The sequence below is a fragment of the Electrophorus electricus genome, chromosome 17 (assembly GCF_013358815.1).
Source record: "Electrophorus electricus isolate fEleEle1 chromosome 17, fEleEle1.pri, whole genome shotgun sequence".
NCBI lineage: Eukaryota > Metazoa > Chordata > Actinopteri > Gymnotiformes > Gymnotidae > Electrophorus > Electrophorus electricus.
The window spans coordinates 9,762,501-9,785,289 of NC_049551.1; the positions used below are offsets into that span (position 1 = coordinate 9,762,501).

Sequence of the window (22,789 nt, forward strand, 5' to 3'; positions counted from 1 at the left end):
TTCAGCAACAGACTATTTATTTGACAGACAAATCAAAAAATATATATGTAGCATTTCAAATGAAATGCAAACCGCAAATGAAAACAATATACAATTGGGAAAGAAAGGAACAGTTTGTCAAACAATTCTGTGTACTTTCATGCTCAGCTAATGGCAATTTAAAGATGCCATTGGAAAATTAATGCATCACAATTCAATGTGTATTTTACATAATTTTACATCAAAAAATAGGAATACCAAAAACATTCCTGGAAAAACAGCAGGCAAAAGTTAATCAAAATGTTTTATACAGATAACAAAAATAATACAAAAAAGATGATCTTTGTCAAAAAATTTACAGAAAAAAATGGAATAAAATAATTCTTTGTACAAATACCACATAACAACATCGACATTTCAATATCATATATAGACTGTGTTTGACTTTGATGAAAACATGGCAAGGAAGGCTTACCTCCTGCATGTAATCCATCAGAGAAAACAGAAGAGGAAGCTACAGCACTGTCTTTTACAAAATGTACAAAATGTCTGCCTCTAACTTGGTACAACATAATACTATTCTTTATTTGTCTGTTTATACAGTATGCGACAGTACAAAAACATCTTGTGCCTAGAAGTGTTGAGGTGAAGCGAAGGTGACTCTGTGCCGGCCCCTTAGTCAAGTGACTTCAGTCATTGATGTTGAATGGTTCTGAAAGACAGAAAGGACTGGAGTCAAAGTGATGTGCACCAAGGTTTCCTTGTCACTTTGCATGAACCCCACCCCATTTCAAAGTCTGATTACACAACAGTGAGATGGAAGAAGAGAAGAGCCAGGCATCATTTTCGACCCCATTTCCTCCCGAATCAACCATTTTGTATGTCTTGCTCATCTTCGTAAGAACAGGATGACAGGGTGCCTGATTTTCCCCTCGGCTTACCACACACATTGGGTTTCATCGCGCATGGCATTTTCCCTGACGGGCCATCCTGAATTGTGATACGCTGGTGGATTTGTGCCTCTTGCATTTGCCAAGAGTGTGGAGGAATTCTCCGCCCCACTCTGAAGCACAGATGCCCGTTAGAGCAGAAGGTCTGTTTGGCTGGCTGGTCGTCAATAGGGCTGTCTTCATGGATTTTCCCTACTGCACAGGATGTCAAAATCAATTTGGAGAAGAACCATTGTATCTCCCTGCTGCTTGTGATAAAAATGCAAGCCTGGGTTCCCCTCTGCCTAGTTTTAACAGGAATAAATGGGAGACTTGTTTGTGCTCCAGCAGATGCAAGAAGGGTGTGCCTGCAGTGGGTCACCAGTGGACGCGCTTCAGGGTGACATGACCATTAAAAAACACACTGTTATGGAATCCACAACAAATGAAAGGCAAATAAAGGGTGTGAACTAAAATATGTCACTTCAGACTAAATATTACAGCTTCTGCACAAATACAACAGACACCCATGGTGAAAACAGCTATTGTGAACTCAGACAAGTTTCCAAGTCTGATCAAGGTTGAACACTTCATGGATTTTGACAATCACATATAATGTTTGACATCTGAATGTCTCATGTCCACCCACTGCTCACAATGCTTCAACTGAAGGCCTGTTCATATGCCATGACACATGGGAGGTGAAGCAGAGGATGGGAACGTGAGTCACCCATGTTAAACAAGCTTTTGGCACTGTGCATGTGAGGGGGCAGACTCGGGCAGCTCTACCTGGGCACTGAGGGTCTCGAGAGGACTTTCCACGCGGGGAAATGTCATCAGTGGGAGGCTGCGGTAATCCTCTATGTTCCGTTTGACGGGCCTTGAGTGGGCCCCTTTGAAGTTGTTCACCACGCACAGTGCCTGCAAAGCAAGACGCATACTCAAACCCACCAACTGACTTGGCAAATGCCAGCAAAGCTCCAGACGGACACAGAACACATAGTAGAAAGCATCAAGTTGGCAACCAATCAAGTTGCTTTATGCATTGGTAAACATGACTCAAGAGCTTGACAGTGGCTTATGCAAAAGGCAGAGCTGAAAATTCACATGGTTTATGAAATGCAGCACTTTGCTCTGTAAAGCAGTGAGCTAACCAGAAAAAGAGCCATGGTGCCTCCCAAGACGAAGCCAGCAATGACGTCTGAGCAGTGGTTGCGATACTCAGAGACCCGGTTCAAACCAGTCAGGAAAGCCGCACACAGAGTCCCCAGACAGAGTACTGGCTTGGCCAGACGACTGCTCTTCGTCCTAATGGTGCTCGTGATGTACATCTGAAAAAAGGTGGGTTGGCGCGCGCACACCCACCCACCCACACACACGTACAACCACCCACACACGCCATAGAAAGAGGTGGGCCGATTTACTTCACACACAGCCTGTGCAACCTTGACGACATTGAGGCCATGGGAGCAAATGATCCACATCTTGGCAACTGATGCAGCCCGTGGGATGTCCTTTAAATAATCTGTCACTGCTTCCTATAAAAAAAACATGCCTTCAAAAAAAAACATGCCTATCTATGGCAAAGACTTTGATGCTTGACGCACAAGCAATGTAACATCATGCTCTTTATGGCTCAAATGTGACATGGTAATATTACAATGCAGGGCACACTTTACACCGCCAAGAGCATTTGCTTCTAAAAGCCCATTCAGAATTTAAATGAAGCTTTGATAATATGACTTCTGTTGTTGGGCGCTGAAAGTTGCTGGGGTGGGTTGCAACAGGAGAAAGGGGAAAATAATCGGATTCTTACAGTGACATAGACAGCAGAGTAGACACTGAGCGAGGCATCTTTAGATGGGAAGGACCTCCTGGCTCTCTCCACCACCACCTGGTTGCCCGTGCAGATGTTCCCGTTGGAGATGAACTGGTGGCTGAAGCGGCACTCCATGCCTGTGTAATTTGGCTTGCAGACACTGAGGAAGTAGGGCGCCAGGTTGCCTGTCACCACCTGCCCGGCGTTCACAAAGATGTCTGTCGCAAACAGGCCAAATGCAAAGACACCTGTGACAGGAGAGGTCGGCACATTCAGCGTCAGCTCACCACTCCCAATCACAATGCATTCAATGCAGCCAAACTGATTACAGATTCGAGGGAGCACAAATAGAAATCCAATGGCTAAACGTTTGGTTTTTCCATTTCTATATTTTGCAGAGTGTACAATTTCCATACCCTGCTGAACATGTTTACAAAATGGAAGCAGAACAATGGTCTTCATTTGTGAATTTTTAAACAGAATTTAAATATGTGCTTCCCCATTCCATTTTTTTTTTCTCTTTTCACTCCTCTCATTTTTGTGGTCTTGTAAGCGGAGATATTATCTGACTTGCTTCAGTGTAAAATTGCGCATCATTGAGAGTACTGTGTTATAATTCTCATTGTCTGAAGGTCGTCATTAGAAAAGAGTTTGACGAGTGAAGTCTAGAACCATGTGAGACAGGCAGGTAGAGCAAGAGAGAGAGAGAAACAGACAGAAAGACAGAGAGAGTGAGACTTAGAGATGGGGGGGATTATCTTTGGTCTACAGTCTTGGAGAATGTCTACAAGCTCAATGAAAAGGATGCAATGCAATGTTCCACATCATTGCTATAGCAGGCCTCAAAGGACACCAATACTCAAGTCTCTCCTGAATTATACATCAGGGTCAAATAATGGTGGGGGTGTTAGCTTATTTTATAGCAGACCCTTGCTGCACATTAGAGGTGAAGGCACACTGAAAATCTAATCAAAATGCTGGAAACAAGGAAGAAGGAAAAAACAACATTTTGCTAAGATAGTTTCATAACACACTGAAAGCTGTATTTCCTAAATGAATGTACAGAGTTCGAAAAGTCTGGCTCTTGAAAATTGGTATGTGATCCATTATTGAACAAATCTGAAAATCCAAAGAATGTGGCTCAACAGAAAAGCAATTGCCCCATCATCAGGAGTTTACTGGCTCAACCCCTGATGATGCCATCTGTGGCTGGGAGTCTAAAGGAGCAAATTCTTGCTGCTCTCTAGGTAGGAGGCATGGCATTACATTGCGAAACTAGCCAATCATGGACATCTGTGTGTTCTCATTTGCTGACAAAGGGCAGTTTACCTCAGTGTGTGTTGAGCTGCCCTATATAGTAGCAGACAGCTCATCAAAAATATGTGGCTTGGTGTCACATCTTGGCGGAATCATGTGCTTGCTGCACCCTGTTGATAGGTATGGGTCAGGCTAGCTAGCCAGTGTGTGGGAAATGGCAAAATAAATTGGGAAGAAAAAGGGGATAGAAAAAAAGTAAATAAATCCAAAGAGAACAGAAGGCCTTTGTGTCCACCTCCATTGTGGCTTGTGCAGTTGTTCCATTAAAAAGGACATGGTTCTCACAACAAACTCTAGCTTACACACACTCAAAAAAAAAAAAAAAAAAAACCCTCACCAATAAACCTGATGATTCTGCGAATGAGTGGATTCAGGTAGCAGCACTCCCCAGTAAGGATGGTTTTCTCCTGGGCAATGAGGGCCTCTCTGGTTGACTTCATGATGTACATTGAGATCTCCCCAATGAAGATCTACCAAACAATGAAAACATCATATCTGTACTGCATGGACATATGAACACATTTATATACTTAATGTAAATTCAAATGGTAGAGAATATAGGATTTTCCTGAGATGCCAACCACACATTCCCACTGAAAAGCAGCTTATCTACCATATCTATTGGAAGGTCACCAGCACCTAATTCTATCTATGGTCTCCTGACCATCACTGGGCCCATGGTGAAGGGAAGAAGACTGCGACATAAGTGCATTTTATGCCAAAGGACAGGAGCAGCAAGGCTTTTTATATACTAGCTGACTCTAGCTGACTAGCATTTCTTAGTCCTTAGTGCACCTCTTAAAAGCTTGTTTTATCAACTCGACGAGGCTCAAAGCAGGAAAATAAGGCGGTCAATCTCTCATGATTTTCTTTCGTGCAAGTAAAAATCAGTAACCCTCAACCAACAGAGTGGTACACAAGGCCATGCAACATACTTTTTAGTGGTTAAAGTGGTAATGTATAAAAATTAATTAAAATGTTAAATGTTTCATTATGAGAGTACAACATATTTCCCAAAGAGTATCAATACAGGCACTCATTGAGTTATTATATCAGTCTCAATCAAACACTTCATAAAGTGATTATAACTCATGAGCCAAGTACTTATTGGAGATGTGCCAATCATATAACTAATTTAAAAGAAGAAGCTTCAATCTTTTTTCTTTTAGGGATGTCCCAATCAGGTTTTTTTGCCCCCAATAGCAATCCAAGGAATTTAATAATGAGTATCTTCCAATAACAAGTCTCAATCCAATACTTATATTTTCATAGATAATACTATTGCACAGTGCACACTTCAAGTACATTACAGTTACAGCACATGCTTGACAATCCATTGCTTTTTTTCATGTTTCTTGCATTGTGCCACAAAATGACGGACCCGTTGCTTGTCTATTTCCCAAGTGTTCAACATCTCCTTGACTGCTTGTTCTACATGCTCTGCAATGGCTCCAAAAGACGAGGAAAACCTGTATTTTCTACCACAGAGATAGGTTGGTCATCCAATGCAAAGACTTCAATTACTTTCTATGTAAGCTTTTCAGCCATGTTGCTGTCTGGAGAAAATTTCTCTCTTCCTTTAAAAGTTTCCTCTAGTGTGTTACTTTGGGGCAGCCTTTATTGTTTAGGTGGTGTATCAAATTGGTAGTATTGCACATAGCTCTGTTGCTAGTGCCTTGCGAAATGTTTGCATTGCAGACATTACACGTGGCTGTTGGACTTGTTTCATTCTCCAGTTTAAAATATTTCCACACTGCAATCAGTTTAGGTGCAGTTTGTTCTCCGTTTATGACACTCCTTTGATCAAAAAGGATCGCAAACAAAAGGATTGGGCTTAGTCGCACTCAATAAAGCAGATGCCAATCAGTTAAAAAAATGCCTTGATCAGCCCTGATACCAATCTTTGAGATCAGATCAGGACATCCCTATTTTCTTTTAATCTATTTTCAATAAAAATCCCTCCTGAAAATAACTCTCCTAATATCATCTGACTCAGTATTATTCAAACTACAGTAACTATATCTTTACCCCATGGACACCTGAATTGGCTTTGGACAAAAGTCCGGTGGGAGGTAATAAAATGAGGGCCATCTTTCAACTGATCATATCCAAGAACAAATGGGATGGAGACCGATCCTGTCATATTTCATTAGAGACAGGTGCTTTATGAGCCATATGGATCCTGGATCACCATGGGGCACTGGGTGCAGCATAAAATACAGTGAAGAGTGCTTCAATGCCCAGCCACTGAATTTAATTTCCCATTCATTAAGTTCACTTTGATCCATAAAGGTAATAAAACAAAGGTAAAGTGTAACCCTCACCATCATCACCCTCTCCAAGAGGCACTGGCCAATGGCTCCCAGTTTGATTCCTGTCTCATACTCAGAGCCGCACTGATTTATACTTAGGACAGTAAAGGCTGAAGATAGAGTGCCCTCTTGTGTTCATATGCTGAAATCATAGGCCTGAATTTTTCTAGAACCTTTCACCTGCTCGAAAGGCAAACAACTTTTTTTTTTTTTGTTCACCTCTTAGGTATTTGCAAACACCATGGTCAATAAAAGTGCAGCCTTTAACCAAGTGTATGTTGCACACAATATATGTCTAACCTCACATACCTGATGATTCTACTTTCAGTTTGCTCCTGTCTACAAGCACTAATCTAAATGCCATGGAATTAAAAGTCGAAAAATTATCGCCGTTCTGCTCACAACAGTAGTGGGTGTGGCAGCCACCACGCAGTAGAGGATGAGTGGTGGGATGAAACTGCTCTCCTCCATGCCAGGGTAGGGTTTCATCAGGTCGGCATCGTTGCAGAAGAAGCCCTGGATGTGGATCCCAAATGAGCTGGTGCACTCAAAGTAGTAGGCCAGCAGCACCGTGCCAGCCATGATGACCAACTGGAAGCAAAACAGACCCCAGACAGATTGTCATCTCCATATCATACTAAAACTCGTCTCAGACAGGCTGTCATCTCCATATCATACTAAAACATGCACTTTCAGCAACTAATTTTTTAAAACTAGTGCTATACAGTCAGGCCACATCTGCAGATACCATCATACTCAAAACCAGTATCTCTAACACACACAATCTTTCACTCTTACTCCCTCATCCCACACTGCAGTTTCTCTTACAACACCCCCCCCCCCCCTTTTTTTTTTTTCTTCCAGGCTCTAAATCACTGGGTAAATGGTTATATAAACCTTTCTCTGTAGTCTGCCAACAAAGGGCTCCTCTAGAAAATGCATCAAAACAGTGACATTATGTAACCATAACCCCTCACCACACAGAGAAATCAGGTTATTCTCCTTCATGGTTGTTTCAAATGAAATGACATGGTCTTCTTTTCCAAAGCCAAAAGACAACACATTTCATTTCATTAGCATATGTAAAAAGAAAGAAAATATGTTGTTTGAGGGGATAAAGGAGAGCAATCTGCATTTCCTCATTTGTTCATAGTGCCTCCCAATCAGCTTGGGTTGTTTTGTCCCACTAAAGCAGAATGCATTCAAATCTTATGAAATTTTGACGCCGACACAGAACTGCTGGATTCTGATAAAACTTGTCCCACCATTGGTGGGGACCAAGTTCCACCATTGGTAGGGATTAATATGAAATATCCTGCAGTGTCCAGAACACCAGACCTGGGGGTCTACAAATACCCATTTTATTAAGCACTTTGTAAACTTGGCTGGAAAAGCATGCCATAAAGTTTATTATTATTATTATTATTATTATTATTGTTATTATTATTATTATTAACAAATGAATGCTAAACTTTAAACCTTGTCTTCCCTTATTGGAGCTTGTGCTTGGAAGTAAGTAACACTTTATAACTGAATTTATTCGAGTCATTACATTGTGCCATTCGCCATAATTGAAAGCAGTTTTTTGCCCACACTCTAAAGCTACAAAGAAAAGACCAATTACTTTGGCCAACAAACATCTCAAGCTTGCTGCCCACTAGTCGTCAGGTCAGCCATACCCATACAAGACAAGTTTACAGCACTCCTGATGAAGAGTGTCATGTCAGGGAAGGAGTCCAGCTCCCTGCTTGTGTGTACTGCTACCACAATGCAACTTCCATAAAGAATTCAAAAGGCAAAAAAGAAAGACATTGTCCTTTGAATGCTCAAGACCAGTGCACCCCCTGGCGTTTATATGGCTCATTAGGACTTTGTGGCAGTAATCAATGACACCGCAGACACCAGTGTAAGCAGCCCAGCCGGTCATCTCAGGATAAGCCATGGGACCAAATTAGAAACGTTGACAGGGATTTTTATTTATTTTAAAAGGGGAAAAAAAACATGTATATTAAACCAACCACAAAAGGTGGGATTTCTCACTTAACACTTAAAGAACTAATGAACTGAGAGTTAAAGTGTGTTATACTAACCTTAGCATAGGTATAACACCCACTTAAATATTCTAAGAATAATCTGAATACTAAAGAGTGACATGTATTCTTTTAGGTCATCTAAGGTCACTGCATGTCACTGATTACCACTATAATCTTTCCACCTCAGACACTTCCATCATTTTAGCATCTTTCGGCTGTAATCTGTATAATACAGCGGGCAACACCTGCACCTCTGGAGCCTAATCTAATCACAGCAAATGCAAGCATCTTACAATGAAGATTCTACCTTTGACAGAAACCAAGAAAAGATGTACACTCATCATGGGCGAACTGTCTGAATAAGCAGAGCTGGTGAAAGGGTATGCTAAAGACTGTCCTCTATTGTCTCAATGATCGTGAAGAGATTTCATGGTTTACAGACTAATCTGCGTTCAAGTGGGCAGAAAGAAACATATTGTGGAACAGCTCTGTTATTTATTACCTTCTCTATAAAAAGAGTTTTATGGAAAAGAGAGAGAGAGAGAGAGAGAGAGAGAGCGAGCACGCATGGGTTGGGGTAATTATTGTGAAGCACATTTTGTTCCAGCAGGGGGCAGTATCTAACTTCCTACAAAAGGTAGAGAATGCAAAAGGAAACAGCAGGGCAGGCAAAACATATAGAGAAGTAACGATACAAGGAGGCAAAACATACAGACAAGAGGAGAGATACAATCACAGTGAAAAAGGAGGAAGACACTCAGACACTTCATCTCTTGGGAAATCAATTGAACACTGGACAGTCTCAGATTACCCAGTTAACTGCAATACAGTCTAAACACAATGGCTATATTTCATGTCCTTCCTTCTAGTAAAAAAATAAATAAATAAAATGAAATAATCTTACAACCAATGTCATGTCTTAATTTCATCCCTGCAGACTGATGAATCTCCAGTTCTCCGTCTGTCTGTGGTACATTACATTACCCCTTACGACTGCCTGAGGACTGTCCTGGCCATCAGCACAGCCCAGGGGGTTATGGGCTAGAGAGCAGGTTTGGGGATGAATTATTTACTCTGTGCACTGGACTGCAGCTGTTCTGGGGTAAACGGCTCTGTTGTGGCGAAGGTGGAAGAAAGCTGAGACAGAGAATAGCACTGCGAGCATAACACATTGTTCCACAGTAGTGAAGAAGTGGCCACACACCTGCAGTGGGGAATCAGCATTTAAACTGAGATATTTGTTTCAGGTATGTGCAGAACATTATCAAATTAGGCTTCTTTATAGCACTTGGGAATGCAGAAAAGGCCTAGTGGTACTGTGGCAATATGACAAACTATAACCATACCTGAAGACTTACAAATAATTACCTCTACCATCAATAATTAAACATGGACCATACTTTATGGAAGCACTGGGCACACAGTGACAATTTTTTTTTTAAATGTAAAAGAATTATTAGCTGTTACTACAGACAAACGGCAGTTCAGAGGGAGTGCCAGTGCTTCATGTAGCATTTCTGGCCCAGCTCAGATGCAGCCAGTAACAGATGGCTCTGCCTTTCTCCAGGTATGAAGCTGTCAGTATTGGCGAGAGCCTACCTCAGCAGAGTGCCATGCACAGTCCATATTTTATGTTTACTTATGCATGGCAGTGTCTGCTTCGATGTAGTGGCTGCCCCCATTAGGGAGGGTGAGGAGGACTGGGGTGGCATGATCCCTGGGGGTGACACGCTGGAAGTGCGAGCTACCCTGCAGTACCTGTGGTAGTCAGTCTGCATGTGGCCAGCTCATTAGCTAAAATACACACACACACACACACACACACACACACTATTTTACATTTTTTTAATTCCATTTTTATTACTTGGATAAATTTGAAATCTATATAGCATGTGAGTCATGTGCTATGTACATTTTTAAGCTCATGAGAAATCGAGGGAAACTTTGAGAAGCAAGCGTAGACAGACTGTCCCACTCATGTTTGGTGTTTGTGTTTTGCTGCTGCCACTGTTGTTGTTGTTGTTTTCTGTTTGCGTGGGAAGCCTGCTCAGTGACTGACCACAGAAACAGGAAGAGTGCTGCCAGAAGGTGGAAACACTCCAGCCCCTGCACAGCAAGTCACTGGAGGGGAAGCTGTCAAGCATATGTCACCATATTGCGAAGCGTTTGCAGTCAGAAGGCCGTTACATGGGCAGGATTGTTACTCGAATGAAGGCAGGAATAACTGACACAGTGGTAGTGCAATATATATCATGCCATCACCGTTTTTGGCCTTTGCATTGCATTGCATCACAGTGACCCAAATTCCATGACTGCAAGTGTTTTGTTCATCATTATCTTATGGGAGAACAGCAGAGCATCATCACAAAGAGAAGGCTAAAAATATTCAACCACATAGGTTCACTTTGATCGTGCTTTAGTCATATCATGCCATTTTTCCTTTGTCATCAAAGTCCAAAAAATAATTTGTTAGAAAACTATTGGCGTTCTAACAGTACACCACAACCATGAGAGATCAGCGGGATGCAAGATCATTTTTCACATTTGGTTTCTGAAACTTCAGAGCAAGGTCAAGAGTGGAAAGATGAAGGAAAATGAAATTGCATAGACAAACATTTACCAGGGAATGTGTGTAAGCATGTTTGTTATCACATTTGGCCCTGTCCCTTGTATAAAGGCTTATAAACAGCCACACTCATATGTGCACAACAGAGTTTTTGCTTACCTATAGCTTCCCATCACTTGGCTAGTCTGGGAGTACTGACATCCTGACAGTACCCTGCCAATGTGAAATGGCTCAATTTCAGGGTGATAAAGGGACAAGACCACTGGCATTTGACAGGTTGTTAGTTAGCTGTCAAACGTTTAGGACAAAACTGCCAAGCTCAAAATTCAAAACCTAAAAAGTATTGGTGTGTGTGTGTGTGTGTGTAGATTGGTCTTTCAAATGTTAAAATGTCGATCTGACCTATAATCGCTAAAGCTCAAGATTCCTCACTTTGCTGAAGTCCAAGTTAGGCTACAATGAGGCTAAGATAGCTCGGCAGGCCTCAGCATCAGTGATATACGCTTTGAGCATTTGTCATGCACTATTTGTGGCTTTACCGATACAGCAAAACGTTGAATATCGAGTAAAAATAAAAAACAAAACCACGCTGCCCAGTGTGTCTCTGAACTGCCTTTGAAGGCTCTGATGGGTCAACAGGCAGTTCTTAATGATTAATTTTAATGAAATACCCAGCCAGCACTGTGATGTTAACATTGTCTCAGAGCATGTCCTCAAACCAGTTTTTAATGTGCAGAAAGGGGTCAGGGTCAGCCCAAGATTACCCCTACACCAACAACTTGCACTTCACATGGATTCTTTTGCTAGAAACTTACCTCCACAAATATGAAGCATGGTATGATAGAGTAACTACGCTGTATGTTGTCGGATGCCATTTCCACTCAAAGTCCGATCTAAAAGACAGAACAGTAAAAGTAGCCATATTAATAAATAAATAAATAAACTAGAGAAAACATTTTATAACAAGATTATCTCATATAGACCCATGTTGTCTGAACTGCCAAGAGTCAGATGAGTACGATAAATACGGGGATCAGATAAGTGAAATCCACACACAAAGACTGTGGAAAGCAGAAACCCCACTTAAGAATTTGTTAAAAGAAACAAGATGTTATTTGACTAATTGTTATCATGTGTCATAATAGAGCTAGAAAAGTTCAGAGGATTCCATGGGAAAGAGAGTATGTCATGGCATGATTGCTACAAGCCCCAAGCTAAGATAACAGAGAAGATTACAATGATGACCATTTCAAAGTACCATACAAGAAAACATAAATAAAAAAGCAAAAATTGAGGCAGCTTTTAGTAACTGCTTTATGTTCCAAGTAGGATACTGGGTGTTAAAGAACTGAATGAGCAAAATGCAGACCCCAACTTCCTCTGGCTGGTAGGCCTGGCTTGTACTCGAACCAACATACGGCTCAACACCTCACACCGTGCTACATCACTGCCCAATAAATGTCCCTTCATCTGAACCTTGCCTTGTGGGAGAGGGATGCCAAATTTTGGTCTCTGCCTGAAAGTGACAGCCAGTCTTAACTGACTTCAGGACATGTGTGGCAGCGTGTCGAGCCTGACAGCTCCGGCCAGCCAGAGCCTCAGGCCAGCTCAACCCAGTGGAACATGTATCAAGGTTAAGTGTAAATGTAGCCTCCTCGTTCCCGTTATGTTTTGAAATTATTTATATGAATAGCAGTGCTAGTCACTATCAGTAGGCATTGTAATTCAATAAATAAATGAATGAAAAAAAAATAATTTTATATGTATATATATATTTTTCATTTATATATATATATATATATATATATATATATATATATATATATATATAGACAGAGAGAGTTTCATTTGGTTTTTGTTTTAACCGTAGCACTGTTATTTAGAAGAATTAAGTGTACAATGTATATCCTTAGTGTGTGTCAAGTTTCACGAGCCTACATCAGAGTGTGGGAATGTACTGTAGGGCCAACACTGGCCTGCACACTGATTTTGATTAACTTTCTGGCCATGTAAAAGAGCTAATTTTTACAGTGCAGGGTGCTGTACAACAGGAAACATCAAACCCCCCCCCCCTCATTAGAATTACCCACCTGTTATTCTACCATTTGAGGATCAAAAAAACTGTAAATATATTTTCTTTTATTTAATGAATACATTTATGCACCTAAGGTTTCAAATGAGAATTAACAAATTACAGCATTTTTCAATGTGTTGTGAGAGCATTCTGATCAATCTTGACATTCCAGCTCACAGTTCTGTGGGTGTTTTTATGAGTCACGGCATTCACATGATTCAACAAGTATAAACAATTTTGGTGAAAATAATGCAGGGCAATCTTAACTAGCATGTTTTTAATTCACTACAATAAAAGGCACATCACAACCTTTATATTGTTACATGCTGTGATTTTTTTGTCCTAGATCTAGTTAGCCTAATAAGATACAACTAATAGGAGCATCCTGAAAAACTGAATGACAATAGACTGTACATTTTAAATGTAAAGGAGGATTCAGACCATCATGCTCAGATGGATTTCATACTATTAAGAGCTAGAGACTGATGTTATGATGTTTCTGCTAGGCCAGAAACCCAGGTGCTGATTAATTTACTAACGAAGGTTTACAGCCCAGAGCATCATTTGGGTGCTAGAGAAACAGCTGTAGCTTACATACAGAGATACCCATATAGGGCCCTTTTTACAACTCCTTTTCACTGCTTGTAATTACCCTGAATGAGTCCCAGATGCACACCACTATTGCTTGGAATGAACCTGAAGCACTATTGCAAATATCTCGCATCTGGCTCCAGACAAACAAGCAAACAAAGCAATAAGGTAAACACAACTCTACATACATCACACCTGAGCAAGCTGCCACAGTGCTGATAGTCCCAGAGGTTCTAATTCTTTTTTAATCAATTACATCTTATAATGCTGAGAGGAATCACACTTTCTATCAGCCACCCTTCCCCAATAGTCTCAGCAGGAGACGCTACAGAAATATCTGCAGTTTGATGGCTGTAGGGCCAGTTGCATTTTGTGGCATTTCAAAATGGTATTGGTTCATGATGGTAATGGATCATGATGTAGGAACAGTGGGTTTTATCAGGAGATTGTACGTTTTGTTGCTTTTCAGCTTAGCCCACATATGCAACCAAATGTCCTCTCCTTGGGGAATCTTACATGTTCCTCTATAATAGAGACAAGAGGAAAACTAACAAGTAATTGTTCCATTAGTATTTCTCTAGCCATAAGCACAGACTCAGTCAAGCATGATTAACTAAACTTTGAGACAGTGGGGAGACAATCCAAGGCATTTTGGACAGAAACACTTGCTGTTTTGATGCGTTTTAAATAAATGACTAAATGCAAACTGCATTTAAATGCAATGCAATTGGAAAATCATACACTCTTAACAACTTCATTCCACCCCATGTGAATACATTTCTGTAACTGTCCAGGTTGGATGTTTCAAGATCTGCACTCTGCCTGCAATGCTCTTATTTTAAATTTTAAAAGTATCAACAAGAAAAACCCTTGGGCCAATGATAAAGAAAAAAGCTGATGATAAAAAATGGTAGTAAGGTCATAGTAAGGTAGTAAGGTCATAAGCTGAGTGGTCTTTCATCACACACAAGAGGAAACTGATTTGTTAGGGCTCATATGGCATGCAAGTCAGTTTGTAAAAAGATTACCAGTCACCTGGCCAGCCAGAGCCAAGGAAATGGAATCACCTGACCGGATTGGGTAGTTGCGTGCACTTCAAGTACAAGCCAGTCAGTTTCTTCATTTTTTTAAATCATATAAATCTGATAAAGGCAAGATTTGCTCCATTCTTCCTCTAAAACAATCCAACCAACTGTCTCGAGTTGCACAAACTAGTAAATCCAGGAATTGTTCGAGAATTTACATAATTTGACATGGTGAGGACAGTAAATAGAAATGGACACAATACTACAGCCATCATACTAAATATAAACACATTAACTTTAGGTTTTTAATTATATGCTGAGCCCAACATCACAATTTTAAAATATGATTCACTGTGCAGCCTACAGAATCCGAATGTCACCATTATGAAATTTCCCAGACATGCCTCTAGCAGGTCACTTTCGATCTTATACGTGAAATTATAATCTGTGTGTCATTTTATATCCAAATTTAGAACAAATGTGTAACAGTGTCGAGAAGTTTACACTTCCTTGCACCATCACATCTCTTTTACTCTTCATCTTAACTAAAAAGCACCCTGCCTGCCTACCTACCTACCAAGGTCTTTCTTTTAGATTAAACTTTATTAGGCTAAGGCTTGCTTCAGGTTCTAGGAAAAGTTCAAAATATCATGCTTCAGTTGACTCAAAATAACTGCAGGCACTCCAGATTTGGATCAAATAAGATATCATTTTGCATTCTGTAGTTTCAGATAACAACCTGCAGCTGCTCAAGACAGATTTATTATTTGCTCTCTCCAAAAAAGAAACAGCATAAACTTTTGGAATTCTGACACAAATCACCATGAATAAAGAATCAAGAGAGTAAATGGCAAAAGATAAAGGGAATCATTCAGAATTAACAGTCAGAAAATATTGCACATTCAGATTTAGGTTTCCTTCAAGCATCCAATGTGGTTTGATGGGACAAGTCACCCTTTAACCTTTAGAATTCCCTGGTGCCGTGGTACCCCTCCCCGCCTAATCACACAGAGATTCTCTCAAGTGGCTGGCCACGACTCAGTCTCCGGTTTTGGCCTACACTGAGATCTCTGTGACTACCATCAGGGTAATGCAATACCAGTTAGAAAGATAATAATGGGATACGAGGTTTGTTAGACTTCCTTAGGGACAGCTGGCATGGACACCATGGACACGTTCTCCTCCCCATCCACTGTAGTGAGGGACAGTAACAGAAGGGCTGTACTGAACCTTTAAACACTAATGCTGTAAGTAGATAAACAAGCAAATTGAGAGCATGCATTCACTGGCATGCATGCAAATAAGCAAAAACTGACTATAGTCAGTCAAGCATGCCACTACTCAATACCAAATGAGGTAACCTTTGATGTATGATGATGTTAGAAGGGTAATAAGGATGTCCACATCAGATGTTTATCAGATACTATTACCACATGATAATCTGGGTAATTTTCTTTCTTTCATTTTTTTCTTTTTTGGAAAGTGTAAATCACCACAGTCCTGGAATACTGCTGAACTAGATGGTGCAGATAAGGGCTTGATAATCAGTCAAGTTGATCAAGTAGATTAGAGCAGTGAAGACAACAATTTATGCTTGTGTAATAGTACTCGGAAATATAAAATTAGGTCTATCTATGAGCCTTCACTTCAGTGCATCAGCTATGAATTCAGTCCTCTGAAGCAATGTGATGATATTTTGGAACATGTGGGCCTTCAAATCCTTTTGACCAGTTTAGGAAATAAAAGCATACTTGTGAGAGACTTGTGCAGTTGAGCAGAATCTTGAATGACCTAAATCCTAAACTTTGCACTTGGATATAACACCTCAAGAACACTGTACATCAATTTCCCTTTCCATTTGCCAGCAATTAACAATAAGAGAAAATCCATTACCAGCATATGGGAAATTTTGAATTTTGACTGAGTTTTGTTTATCTGCCCTACAGAGAGGGGGCTGGGAGAGATCTCAAAAGATGGGCAATACCTTCCACCATGCACTTTCAGTGTCATTAATCATCCAGTGTCCAGCCGATGTTACACTGGTCTTCACACCTGAGGAGCATCAGGTCTTGCTCTATTTATCTCATTTCCAATACAGCTGTGGTTTTCATTATTGTGAAACACCAGAAATCCTGTTCTTCCACCACTGTCAGAGCATTAATTCCCAAGGTAGACAAGAGAAACAGCCTCCAACCCTAGCAAAATGGCAGTCACTCATAACACTGTAAAGCAACATAACAGTTCCAGGTTACTTACAGTAAGGGTAAAAATAAAAATAAGGGTAAAAAAGAAAAGATGGAAAAAAAGCACACACATAATATGGGACACATGGGTTCTATCTTACAATGCGTCTTGTAGCGATTAATAATTTATGATTACCAAATCTGCTGTAAGTACACATGTTGGCAGAGATTTGCCAGTAATTATACTGTCCCAGTACACTCTAACTTCTTATTTATGACATTACTGCCATCTGGTTCATACAGCAGTCTAACTGGAACATGTGGATTATAACCCAAAGATCAACAGTCATGTTGGGTAATACAGTGTTTAGGTACACAAGATGACTGAAAATGCCACTCATTTTCATGCAGATAAACTAGACTTTCAACAGCCCAGTAATTAGTGGTAGTGATCAAAATGAGTAACTTAATTTGAAAAATTGTGAGTCACACAATAAGAACCCTATTTTGGTTTTGTTTCTGTGGACCGCTAATGAAGATTCAAGGAAACTAGAAAGGTACAGCAAAAAACAAAAAAACAAAGACAAAAAACAGATTACACAACTTATAATTATGACTAAGTACAACTTAGCAACTGAAGGTTAAAGGTCTTGCTCAGGGGCCCAACAAGTGTGAGTTTATATCCATAACATAAGAGCAGCAGAAAATGTTTCCTTAAGCATGTCGTTTTTAAACTGATTGCCCCAAGGTGCATCTCATATCAATAATTAGCCAAATAGAGTGACATCAATTAAGCATGAATCACATGGATCGAAAAGTTGTTATTTCTAAAACCAACCAATACGGAATTAGACATGGTCAAGCAGTGGCATATGGATAAAGACACCACAGGGTCAGATTTCCCCTCTAAGTCGAGGTTCTCTCCCCATGTTTCAAAAGCAAGAATGGGAAACCTGTGCACTATTAATTACAGAGAAACAAAGTTTTGCTTAAGATGAAAGTCAAGAAAGCTATATCCCATCATATTAGTCATGGAAGAAAATCACTGTATACCATTTTACTATAAAGTTTTATTCTTAAAGTAGTTTAAGATTAACTCTTACTACTATAGCGCAAATACCTTACAAGAACATGTCCTTACGTTACGTTTGTGTCCTATGACAAACGTGGAAGTCTATGTAACCATAGCAATTAAAGGGTATCACTTAAAGGAACTCGTGCGATAGGCAGGCAATGCTTTCAAGCTAAACCAATCGCAAATATTTCAAGACGTAGGCCGTTGCAAGAGGCAACTGGCATAATTCAGTGTATATCATAGCAAGGACAGTGGGCTTCTTGTACTATATACTATACTGCTACAGTATATACTATATGCATAAATATTTTTAGATAATTTACTCTAAAATCAACCCATGACCTCCATGTACGATATAGCATGCAAAAAAATAAAGCAGGCATTCGCACTGCACCGGAGAGCAGTAGCGTAAAATGGAATTAATATGTATTCATCGCATGCCTTACATAAGCCATCAGTTCGGTATAAAACATTTTAAGTGTTAATAGAGCTGTTACATATTGCTTCTAATCTTGATTTCCAAAACTGCAGGTCTATCAAAAGCTCCATACTTCTACCACGATGCCGTTTAGCTGAACCTAATTGCGCTTAGAGAAACATTGACTTGGTATTAAGCACGGCTGAAAACTGATTAACTCCTTAAATGTGCAAAACTGTAACTCAAATGACTAAAACTTTTGATGATCAGTGTGACTATTTGTAAAATTAAATCATCAATCACCAAGGCAAGCCATGAAGACAGGTGTCCGTACAGATCTGCCCCAGAACGGCTGTCCCGACTACGGCTCCACAATGATAGCACACTTGTCTCCAATATGTAGGTTATACTTACCGTGGAATTACTGGCTTTTAGGTTATTAAGAATCCGTTTTCAGGAATAATTACGTAACTGCGATTTTCTCTTGCAACTCGTATTCAAACTTCCTTGTGATCTTACCACAGAAACTGGTACGATATCCAAATGACTCGACGCACAATGGCAGGAATGGCAGGTTGCAACTACAATGCTTATTTCTTCCTTCCGTATCATTTCGCCCCTCCGACCTCATCTCTCAACTTACCGTGCAATTGATGTAGGTAAAGCTCCAGTGAAGACGCAAATCCATCAAAGAAAATGAAGGAGAGTGTGAAAGACGTGTCGCTATTACTCCATCTTCTATTTCCTCCACACCGTTTCGGTGCCACAGTGCTCGGTGCTTGATTTGAGATCAGTCATTAGAGGCTATGGTGGACGCTACAGGAGTTGGTTCGGACGCTGAGTGTGGGAGGCGGGGCCCTGAATCTTAAGCACACACGGCTCGCTAACTCAAGCGTTAAAGGGGATACAGACAAGCAGAATAGCCCTCCAATCCTTCGAGTACAAAACTGAACATCGAAAGTCACTGTTTACTTCCCAGTATATCTGGAACTCAATTAATAACGGGTCATAGAGTGGACGAACATCGTCAGGCAGCGCGCATCAGTATGTTTGTCAGTATGTATGCACCAGCACATGTGTTTGGGGACACACCGGACATAGGACTAAATTGTCAGGATACAGAATGAGCTCTCAGTCTGCTTCTAGCATTAGAGGCTAATTTATTATGGCAACTCACATATACTGATTACCAAGAGGATGTGTTACCAGCTGTTTAATTATTTCTGTTTGTCAGCAGACACAAGGACAAAGAGACTGAAGGAATGCAGATTAGCGCATGCTGCGTTGCTCTCGCAGTATTCCACCCCCGGCCAGCTTTTATTGGCTCTCCAAAGGGAGTCTCCTTCCTTTGTGCTTAACCATTAGCCAAGCCCGGTGCCACCCCAAAGCCCAATAGATACACTTTAGTATACCACAAACTAGGGTGCGTACTCCATCATGATTTGATTTCTCTGCTCAAATACAGGATTCAAATTTATCAGTTAATAGCAGTGAAATTACTGAACTCTGGCCGCACAGGACTGGGCACCTCTGCAATAAATTAGCTCCAAAACAAGAAGGCAACTTCTGAGGCCCAGGTTATATCAAGGCTTTGTCAATATATTGCTACCCACTGATATTTGGACAACTTAGTTTTAACCAGGTGAACATGGAATGCATGAAGATGATCTTGTCAAGGTCCCATGTTGTGGTTTGAGAGTGACTGGCACCAGACTATTTTCCAGGCTAGTTATTACTGTGAAGGTCATATTGTTGACAAAAAATGTTAGCAAAGAATGTGTGTAAGTTTAGTATGTCCTTTTATGTAAGCAGCATATGTCAGCTGAATACAAAATAAATATTCATGTTATTAGGGCATTTTGAAAGCCACAATGTTGTGCATGGTATAGTAAGACTACAGTAAAACTTTCTATGTTTTAATTATCCTGATACATTAAATATATGATTAAATATATGATTTTACCACAAATGGATGTCATTTAAATCTTACTCACTTCGGTGAGCAATATATATATTGTCATTTCTAAGATGTATTTTGTCAAGGACAGAACCAGCATAGCCATGTAACACAGCTAGTAACTGGATAGTTTTAGCTAAAATTAAAGCTTGTATTCAAAAGATTTTACTATTTTTATTCTATGTTTGGTGTAAGAATAGTTGCACAGTGGGAAAAATACTTGTTCAATATAAAATATTAATATATTTATTTTGCTCTTTTTTATTCCATTATTAAATTATTAACCATAAGTACTGAATGGTTATATGAAGCTCATAACTGCAGTATCACTGGGTGGTTATTAAAAGCATATTATTTGAAAATGATGGTGCTATATAAGCAAAATGAAGAAAGTCCATTCTAAGATAAACAATGTCCTGTTAAAATATGGTTTGTTATCTATTATTTATCCAAATATTCTAATACATGGTATTTGTTAATTAAGCTTTACATCTTAAAAACATTGTTTTCATATTGTTTGCTTACAATTTTCATTTAAAAAGTGATTCAACCAAGTGTGCTTCAATGTCAATGTTAGCAACTCCTTTGTTTGGGCTTTAAAAATACTTTCAGTGTGTTTTGTTTTACAGTACAGCCTAATATTTTGAAGTAATTAATACTTGCATCATCATTATTTAAATATTTCCATTTAAAGTAACAGTTGTCAAAGCTGTTATTTCAGTTCAGTAGCTATAATGGATACTTGTTATGTCCTTTAACCCAAAATATACTGACCCAACATTTTTCAACAACACAAAAACCCCAATATTCAACATTAGCAAGTTGTGTTTGTTGGAGAGTGTTGTGTCAGTGTGCTCTGGGCTTTGTACATAATGGAGATAAGATGAGATTTAGGCTCACATCCAGAGGCTTGAATCTTGGCTTAGACTTGACTCAAGCTTGGAGCATTTAGGATTGCAACAAAAGACTCGTAAATGTGTCATCCTGCCACCCAAAATATCAATATGTTTTCTGTGTATTTATGCAAATATCAAGACACAAACATCTGGACTGGATCCACAAGGTGAGATTTTCAAAAAACTGGAGTAACAGTGATCAGACAACCTTTTAAGTTTTTAAGTAATTACTTTTTATGTAAGTTTTTAAAAATTACCTGGTACTATCTAACAATGGTATAGCCTGGAAACCATTAAAATGTTCACGCTTTCAACCCAGTACTTATTAAAATGTTTGTTTCTCATGTATATATGGAAAAACTACCACCTGAGCTTCAGTGCTTAGATATGTATCACTTCTCTTCAGCTTCTCATTGGACTTTGCAAATGAGAAATTCAGAGTTTGAAGCATTACACTATTTCCCCATTTGACTGTGTTTACAGCTAGTGAGAAATTGTGGAGGAATTGTAAGTTTTTCAGTATTAAATCTGTCAGGCAAGTTGTGCTATATACTGTTATAAATGATGAAATAGAGAGATTTGAATAAGGTCTGGCTGGAAAAATGGCCCATACTTTAAACTGACTCTATTTTCTATTATATAACATCACTGCATCCAGAAGCTTCCCAGGAGCAACAGATTAAAACATAGGTCAAATGAGTTACTTACCTATATGATTACTTACCCAGGCTATAGTTTGGCCACAAACTAATTCCTTTCATTTTCAGTGTATTCAAACAGCCTTTGTTCACTCATTTAGATGCAGGTTTGCTTTTTGCACAGTTGTATCTCAGGGCTTTCAGTGTAGTCCAGTTTATGTACATCACAAATGGTCCTCGAGGCCTTAAAACAGTAACACTCCAAAAGAAAGCCAGCTTTCAGAGATATTCAGGATATACCCAGTCAAACTCCTGTTGATTTAGACATTACATTTTTCTACAGTGGGTCTTGCACTGAGGGGTTGCCATGGCAATGCAAGCCAGCATGGACAGAGGTATTGCATGCCCCGGTTTTAAATCAATGTGTCGACAGTTTTGGCTGAGCCAATATTTAGCAAATGAGACTCTAGAGAGACAGGCGAACCATGACAATGGGGATTGTATCACAGCCATTTTTGTCTTTGGTCCAGCTCTATATTTAACTTTTTACTCTTGTGCTTCCTTTATGAAGATCATGTCTTTTCAGAATGCTACCCTTTTTTGTTTTACCTAAATTCTGTCTCAATTTTCATAATAATTCTCCTGAATATAATTTCTTAATTGTGTTTTATGTAATATATGTAATAGCCTATCTAACTATTTGTCTGCCTGATTTAGATATTTACTATTTTCAGAGTGCAACAATAATATCTTGTTGTACTAATACCAAAAAGTAAATTATGATGTTTATTTGTCTTTTAATGTTGTCTTTCAAGCATTGGGATGTTTATATTTAATATTAGTATTAAGCCTTCATTTAGCAAAAATCTAACAGTGATGGAAAATAAAAGATAAAAAGAATATTAAAATAACTTGGGATCACACCAACAGATATCAGGGGAATGTTTGTGGGAAAGCAGACATATAAAAACAGATAT

At 39.5% G+C, this 22,789-nt stretch overlaps 1 protein-coding gene across 3 annotated transcripts; it reads right to left on the reverse strand.

Moving 5' to 3' along the window:
* Nucleotides 1-19,265, reverse strand: plppr1 (phospholipid phosphatase related 1). Of its 3 annotated transcripts, none has more exons than XM_027010372.2 (8): nt 18,965-19,265; nt 11,771-11,848; nt 6,759-6,947; nt 4,382-4,514; nt 2,725-2,975; nt 2,063-2,239; nt 1,698-1,829; nt 1-1,121 (listed from the first exon to the last, which is right to left on the reverse strand). In XM_027010372.2, exons 2-8 carry the CDS (start codon nt 11,828-11,830, stop codon nt 936-938), a joined length of 1,128 nt encoding a protein of 375 aa, XP_026866173.2. In that variant the 5' UTR covers nt 11,831-11,848; nt 18,965-19,265; the 3' UTR covers nt 1-935. The 3 variants fall into 3 exon arrangements, with proteins under 3 accessions (XP_026866173.2, XP_026866171.2, XP_026866172.2); XM_027010370.2 differs by having other exon boundaries at nt 1-691; nt 18,965-19,254; XM_027010371.2 differs by lacking the exon at nt 18,965-19,265 and adding an exon at nt 18,736-18,870 and having other exon boundaries at nt 1-691.
* Between the last annotated feature and the right edge of the window lie 3,524 nt (nt 19,266-22,789).